The following is an 8,588-nucleotide window of genomic DNA, read 5'->3' on the forward strand; positions in this document are numbered from 1 at the left end:
CAGCCATACTTTGCTTATACACTTCCCTTCCTTTCCTTCCTGAATCCCTATATCATACTTTTGGTATATCATTTTGTTATCTTGTATAAAGGATAGTTCTTAACGCATAACTATGCATTATCTTGACCCAAAAATAATTATTTATACATATAATTGTGGATTGTTGTATACATTTCCTTATCGCTTTAAACCACCCATACGGCAGGTAGAATAGGATTTTGATGTGTGTCAAGTCCTTATAAGGAAAAAGGTTGTATATTTAGATAATCTGAAATTGGAGAAGGGGAGTTTTTCCTCTTTCTTTAAGAAGTATTTCTTTGGTCTAGATCTAAAGCAGTCAAGAGTTCTTCCTCCCTTCACAAAAGCGGAGGTGCTGATCTGGATCTTTACCTATGGGTGCTTTATGCCAAGGTAAGATTCAAGATCTTCCATGCTATGTTTTATAAGAATAAGTTCATTCTGTCGGGTAAGGTTAATGACATAAGTCTCTATTTAAGGGTTTATGGGTGGACCTTAATGGGTCTTCGTGTTCTGTAGTAGTGGTTGAAATTTACTATTCGAAAGAAGCCTAGATCTAGAATTCGGAGCTGAAAAGGGGGTATAAGTCAGGTGAGTCCCTAAACTGACTCTCGCATTTATAATATGCCTTCTAGTAATTTCAATGCTAGGTGATAAAATGGTGAAAATGAAACTAGTAAAGTATGATGTAATAACTCTGATACGAAATGAAAAGTTTATGGTCCTGCATGTATGGATTGTATGAAGTTTGATGGACTAAGTAGAGGACGTGAATTTGAATAAGTATGGTATGTATATGAGTCTGAAGCATGGATATGTCTGTCATGAGCATGCCATTGTATGATGGGTCAATGCATGGTGAGTTTGTATCTATCTCCGAAGTCGTTTAAAGGGGTCTGTTGGGACTAAAAACACGAATCTCTGAAAGGACAAGCCCATGGCCATGGCACTCAAAGGATCATATCATGTAAGACCATATTTGGGCTATGGCGTTATATGGAAAGACTAAAGGAAGGCTATTACCTAATGTGGTTTTTTGCATGTCCTAGGACAATGAGGGGCAAACCTTACGAAATGTGAGTTTAGGCAAATCCATATTGTCTAAAACACCAGTGAAAGGAATGTTTTCATGGTAAAACTCTAGAAAGGTAAGCCTTTGTGGCGAACCTATTAAAAGGACAACCTTTTAATGTTTGTAATTAGTTACGTATGCCCAGACGTGATCTAGCAAAGTAGCCCTATTAAATAAGATGTATTTTGTTGAAATTTTAAATGTTTAGACATGAATAAGTCTATAATAGGAAATGTAACACCTGAGATTTGGATTCGACGAATCGGATCGGATTGAGGGCATTACAAGCATCCTAAGGTGCATTAACTAAAACTTGTTAATTTATCGTGGAACATCAATTGGATCTAAGATTAGTTGTGTGTCATGAGTTAATTCCTATCTTAACAAGTTTAAGATTTGTTCAATTGTTAAAGAGAAATGATAAAGAATGCGGCAGATGAATGCGAAAGCAGATCATAAAGTTTGTCAAAGTCACAGATTTGACTTAGGGCTCTAGACGTTCTGAAAGAAACTTGGATTTTGAAACAACCTGAAACGCAAATGAATCTAGTAAGGTAAAAAATAAAGAGAACAATTAAAAATAAATAATCAATATGAATAAAAGTAGGATAATAAGATCAAAGATTAGAATAATAAAGAAAAAAATAAAGAAGATAGATGGAAAAGATAGAACGTGATGTATAGAAGTCCTAAGAAGCCTTGGAAATAAGAAGAATCCACAACCCCCTTCAAGCGGCTCTAATTTCCCTTCTAAGATAGAATCTTGGTAAAAAAAAGTTTGAAAATGATTCACACAACCTATAAAGATTGTTAAAACTCTTCTAAAAGAAACTCAAGAGAAATTCTTGAAAAGAAAACTCAAAGAGAATTTATTAACTCAAAAGAGAAGTTGAATAATAATGAATTATTTGCTTTGTGTACAATGCAAAGGCGTATATATAGGCTAGCTAAATAAATCTAAATAAAACTCTTAAGTATACTAGAACTCTAATTAATCTAAACAGGAAGTAGTTTTAAACTAAACTTTCTTATTGATATAAAACTCCTAAATAACTTAAACTACTTAATAATTATTAAAATTCGAATAATAAAATAATAAGAGCTGATAAATACAATATCGGGCTCATATATAATAAAAATTAAGCCCAAAATTCGAATCCAATATGATTTAAACTCGAATTAAAAGCCTGAAACTCGTAATTCTTGTCATAATCACGTCCAAAATTTCTGCTCATTTAGTCTTTATTAAAATGGTCATAACTTGAGCTCCCGAACTCAAAATAGAGTGATTCAAAGTGAATTTCGAAGCTAAGAGATAGATCTTCCAATCTCATGAAGACATCTCAACCCAGAAATGTCTGGATCCCATCCAAAAATTCGTCACAAGTTTGATGGTTTTCGAAATTTGAAAATTGGCAGCTTCGATGAATGGAATTTAATAAATTTCACCCTATTTGTGCATGAATCATTCACCCTTTCCTCGAAAAGGTTCGTCCTCGAATCTTGTCTTTGATCGAATCTTGATTTGATTTGCTTTCCCTTTGACATTGTTTTTGGGCCTTGAGATAGTGTGAGCCCATCACATCAATGGGTTTAAAATTGGACTTTGAGACTCGCATAAAAAAAATCACTCATTTCACTATGTACTAGTTCAAATCCACAAGATACTAGTTCTTAATCAACTAATTTCGTTGTTGCTCTTCTCACGTTTTAACTGGAAAACCTCTCCTCTTTCTGATGTTTACAAAAATTTCAAATTACTTTGCATTAATGGAGGATTGTTGGTAATGCAAAGGATTGTGGGTAAATAGGTATATCCCACATTGGTTATGTATAGGCTTTTAAGAGGGTTTATATATAGCCTTGCTTCTTACTCTCATTGAGTAATTGGGCTATAGGCCTAACACACGTACGTTGCTGCTTGCCTGGCTCGGCCCGTATCTGCAAGTGTCTTCGACATGTATCGCGTGTTTCTTTTTGGATAAAATTATTATATTATTTTCAGAAAAATGATTTATTTAAAATAGTTTTACTTTTTCCTGTTTTTTACTCTTACGAAAAATCTGGAACAGAAATATTTTTTGATTGTTGTATGGAAATAATGGGTCAATTTTGTAACTAGCCCTATTTTACTCTTTTGCCCTTGCATATTTACTATTTACCCTTCTGTTACTAGTATAAATAGAGAGTTGTTTTTCCTCATTTTTCACAACAGAAAGAAAAACATAGCAATCAACAACTCTTTTCTCTCTCGCCTCTTTTTTATTCCATTTTAAATTATGTCATTTTTCCCCAAATCACATTAGAGGAAATTTTGTCTAGGAGTTTAGGTTTTAAGCAGGACTGACTGTGACCCCTCCAAACTTTATTGGGAATTAATCCTACAGTGATTTTCCTGAGAAGAGCAATATCAATTGAGTTCCACCTTCCTTATTCGGGTGTACGGATATTGAAGCACTGTGTTAACCTTGTGGGACAACGTCCACTACACGATTACACTGGTCAGGGCGAATTCGTTTCTAAGGTAGTGGTTTTTTCGTGGTGCAGTAAGTTTTGATTTCTTAATTCTTGATTTATTTTTTCATTCAGTGCTAACAAATTTGTTTTGCAGTAGTATATTTTTCTAACAAATATCAGCAGATTGGTATTTGTCGTGGTGTAACAAATTGAGCTGGACGGAGCGGCTCGAGAATGTTTAGTGGAAATTTTACAAAAAAGAAGAAACGACAGAAAAATAAAAGAAAAGAAAATTAATTAAATGGACAAAAATATCGGGGGAGAAAAGTCAAAAAGAAAAAAAAGTAAGTTTTTTTAATATTTTAGATTATGACATCATTATGATGCCATTTATGTCACGTATCACAATATTATTCCGTTACCTATCTTGAACTTAATGACGTTAGGCTCAGGTATCAATTTAGTTGATAGAAAAAAAAATTCAAGTATCAAGACGAAAACCCATAGATACCAATTTGGGAGAAGTACCAAGTTTAGATTTAACCTTATAATTTTCCTTGATTATTCGGTTCAAACATTCTTTTTCAAATTATTTTATTACTTTAATATAAAGGAAGATATAAAGCATGCGGAGCTTATGTAGCTCCAATCATCATGGAGGAGAGATAAAATAGGATGTGGGGTTTGTGCGTTATCAGATGTTATTACTATTAAAAAATGGTTTTTTCTTGTTATATAAAAGTTGATATAAGGAAAATCCAGTTATAGTTTAAAAAAGTAAAAAGTGTTATACAGAATTCTTTTTACAGACCGTAAACTGGATCGCATGTGACTCCCAAGTCCCAACTTGGTGGCCCTGCCCCAGTTTAAATTAAATGCTCCACCACTCATTTTGCAATATGATAAGGAATGGTGGTTGGAGCCTGGAGGTGCTGCTGGTTTATTTCATCTTTTAATTGTATAATTTACTTTCAATTATGAGAACAAGATATAAGCGTTTTGTTTTTTTTTAGAAAATACCTAAAATGAGAAAATTAATTATTATTACTAAATGAATTCTTATCTAAATAAGGAAATGCTGATTAGGGCTACCATTTCTACACCTTAAAACATAAAGGATCTAGCTACTTCATCAATTGGCAGGGGAAAAAGAAAAAGGTTGGGCCCAGCGTTGGTTAGCAAAAGGCAAATGGCAGGCATTGTTTGTCCTACTATCACCATTATATAACTCAACAGTGAATATTCAAGATTCAAGAATCCAAACTCAATCCCACAAAACTTGAAAATTTTCTCTTATCATGTTGGAAGACTCCGCCCAAGACTCCCTCCTCGACCAGGAAGAAACTCTTCCAACCACCACCACCGCCATCCATAATCCCAAAAAGCTATCCATCATCCCCCTCATCTTCCTCATCTACTTCGAGGTATCCGGGGGTGCATATGGCGAGGAGGCTGCTGTGGGTGCCGCTGGTCCCCTTTGGGCCATACTTGGTTTCCTTATTTTCCCTTTCATCTGGAGCATACCTGAGGCCTTGGTCACGGCTGAGCTGGCCACCGCCTTCCCTGGTAACGGTGGCTACGTTATCTGGGCGCACAGGGCTTTTGGGCCATTCTGGGGTTCACTTATGGGCTCTTGGAAATTCCTCAGTGGGGTTATCAACTTAGCCTCCTACCCAGTTCTTTGTGTCGATTATATCAAGTTAGTTTTCCCACTTCTCTCTTCGGGGCTGCCTCGCTATGCTGCTATACTCTTCTCTACTTTGTTCCTTTCTTTCTTGAACTACACAGGTTTGGTCATAGTGGGTTACACTGCCGTGTGTTTAGGTGTTATTTCACTCATCCCATTCCTATTATTGGCTTTGTTTTCAATTCCCATGATTGATCCTAGCAGATGGATTAGTTTGGGTAATCAAGGTGTAGAAAAAAATTGGTCATTGTTTTTCAATACCCTCTTTTGGAACCTCAACTTCTGGGATAATGCCAGTACTTTGGCAGGTGAAGTTGAGCAACCCCAAAAGACATTCCCTAAAGCCCTTTTCTCAGCTGGTTTGCTCACTTGTTTAGCTTACTTAGTGCCTCTTTTAGCTGCTACTGGGGCTACACCACTCAATCAACAAGCTTGGGTTGAAGGGTATTTTGCTGATGTGGCTCAAATCATCGCAGGCAAATGGTTAAAAGTGTTTCTTGAAATTGGTGCTGTTTTATCCATCATTGGACTATATGAAGCACAGTTGAGCAGCTGTGTTTATCAGCTTCTAGGAATGGCTGAATTAGGGTTTTTGCCACAATGTTTCTCGGTAAGATCCAAGTGGTTTAACACACCTTGGGTGGGAATTCTGGTCTCAACTTCCATAACTATTGGAGTTTCTTTTATGAACTTTACTACCTTAATTTCTTCAGTTAATTTCTTATATAGTTTAGGGATGTTGCTTGAATTTGCATCATTCCTATGGTTGAGGAGAAAGTTGCCAACAATGAAAAGACCATTTAAAGTGCCGATGAAGTTGCCTGGTTTGGTAGTGATGTGCTTGATCCCTTCTGGGTTTTTGGTCTATATCATGTCAGTGGCTACTGGAACTGTGTTTTCAGTGAGTTGTCTGGTTACACTTGTTACAGTCGTATGGTACTTTGTAATGAGATTTTGCAAATCCAAGAGGCCGACCAATGTGGAGGATGAAGGTTTGGAACAGGTAGGGTGAGTAGTGATTATTATAACTTATATCACTATTCTTTTTTTGCTGATGTAAAAATTAGTTTATTATCAATTATTATGTTAAAGAATATGATTATATCCCTATTCTTTTAATTGTTGCTTATGTAAAAAATGTGTTTACGAAAGCTATGACTAGAAGTGAAAATATTTACCATTGAGGTAGCGATTCAAAGTTGTGAATTAACTTTTGTTTTTTCTTCTTTTGTATTAATGTGGGACCAAAACAAAGTTGATGAGTGACGCATCAAACAACTCAATCATTGACTTTCTCACACCTTTGCTTCTTCCAATGGACAACTAATCAAGTTGAACTAGGGATAGCAAAAGCTTAAGAATAAAACGAAACAAAGGGTTTATGGAAATATTCCTCATTTTTATTTTCACTTTTAGAAAATAATTTTTATCTTCAAAAAAAAAAAAAACCCTATGGCAAATAGAAATTAAAATGATGAAAGCACCCCCTTAGGCATGTGTCAGGCTTAATATTTTTGTTCAAAATATCTTAAATTTGGGCGGATAGCGTGGTCCATAATAATTAGATTAAAAAGAAATCATGGAATTTAGAAACCTACTAATTCTGAAACTTAGCAGCAACTTCATGAACTAATAGATACTTGAGGACGAAACCATGGATCACCTATTCTGCATATGCTCTTTCACCAGAGCCATATACTTTGGAAGTATCCACCTGAGTGTTAGCGTTTGTTCTTTATATTTACATGTTTTAATATTAAAATTGTTATTATCCAATTTTTTTTATTTTTTATTTATCTTTGCTCTATTTTAATCCATAAATGTAATTAACTATTATTATATTTAAAAATATAAATTTAATTTGATAAATTTTATTAATGTGTCTTTTTTTAAATTATATTTTAAGCTTAACAAATTAATATTCATTAACTTTAATATTATAACATTAAAATTTAACTCAATTAAGTAAAATATTAAAATAAAAAAATTAATTTACTTAAAATCAACTTTATATTTCACATATAAAATTTTCAAACAAAATGTATGAAATAACTTAAAGAATTAAAATGTATGGAATAAAATGATAATTTGCCCAAATTGTAAAGAAGCACTTCAAAATAATGTCATGTGTCAAAAATTATAATGTAAACATGATTATTATTTTTATTTCCTTTTTATCCTCATATTGCTATATTATATATATATATATATATATATATATATATATCACTTTTAAGTACAAGGACTCAATTACTCAGGGAGACTAATTTGTCCAAAATCAAAAATTGATAGGGACTTGAGAGGTGTTTTTACAAATAAAATTTTGTTTCCAAAATAAAAATATGAAAATACGTTTGTTTAACTTTTTTCACATAGTGGAATAATGAGAAATAAAATAATTTCTACATTTATATGTATTTAAACCCCACTAGAAATTTGATATTTTGTGTTTGTGTCCATTCATCAACGTTAAAATAATTGTTTTAATTTTTTCAATTTACAAAATAATTTTAATGAAGGCAATTAAAACAAATATTTTTCATTTTCTAATTTTTGAAAAAATTCAATTAAACATGTTTTCTCTATTATTATTTTATTTTCTATAGAAAAATAAAAATATCTCTATTTCATAAAATTTATTATCTATATTTTTTCCTTTATTGGTACCGTACACTCGTTGAAAATGACACTTGCAAGTGGATAGCATTCATTTGAACAAAAATAATTTGGGTGTCATCCCCACATTAACTTTCTACATGAGCTGGCTTCCCACTTGTGGGGTACCGTATGCAATTATTACCTATAGTTTATAACTGATTATAAAAGCAATCTCAAAGCTATGGGATTGCTTGATTTGAATTGGTGCTCCCTAGCAAGCCAAGCCGTATCAACATTAATCTTGAGCTGCTCTCCACGCGAGATTTCCCTTCACAACCCTCGGCCTCCTAAGCAGAATGGGTGTACGAATAAGGTTGTGAACCCTCAAGTCTCTATAAAAGGTTCGAACACGAATAACAGCATCTTGCGGGCCATTGCCTTTCCTTGAGTAATATCAATGTTCCTACCATTTCAAAAATGCTAAAAGACCACCAAAAGGCTTGTAAAGGCCTCCTTGTCAAGCTTCCTCATGAAGAACTCCAACCAACCAATGGCCCTACCAAAAGTAACATTTAATAAGCTATCTGTCAAAACCATTTTTAAAATTTGATTTGAAAATGGGGATCGACTTTGAAAATAAAATGGGAGTCGCCACCGATCTTTTATTGAGATGTGATTGGATCACCTTGAAAATAATTTTATGTCTGCGAATTTTGAGAAAACAGGTCCGGGGGTCGGTTACGCACGAGGAAGGGC

General features: G+C 33.8%; 1 protein-coding gene across 1 annotated transcript; it reads left to right on the top strand.

The window, feature by feature from the left end:
* Positions 1 to 4,738: 4,738 nt before the first annotated feature.
* On the top strand, positions 4,739 to 6,444 carry LOC105790877 (probable polyamine transporter At3g13620). The gene has a single exon (XM_052620343.1). The coding sequence runs from the start codon at positions 4,846 to 4,848 to the stop codon at positions 6,244 to 6,246; it is 1,401 nt and encodes a 466-aa protein (XP_052476303.1). The 5' UTR covers positions 4,739 to 4,845; the 3' UTR covers positions 6,247 to 6,444.
* Positions 6,445 to 8,588: the final 2,144 nt, after the last annotated feature.

This window comes from Gossypium raimondii, chromosome 8 (assembly GCF_025698545.1).
Source record: "Gossypium raimondii isolate GPD5lz chromosome 8, ASM2569854v1, whole genome shotgun sequence".
In the NCBI taxonomy this organism is placed as follows: domain Eukaryota; kingdom Viridiplantae; phylum Streptophyta; class Magnoliopsida; order Malvales; family Malvaceae; genus Gossypium; species Gossypium raimondii.

What these genes read in the sequence shown, in the direction of transcription:
- LOC105790877 (XM_052620343.1), top strand. Translation starts at nt 4,846, where the DNA reads ATGTTGGAAGACTCCGCCCAAGACTCCCTCCTCGACCAGGAAGAAACT.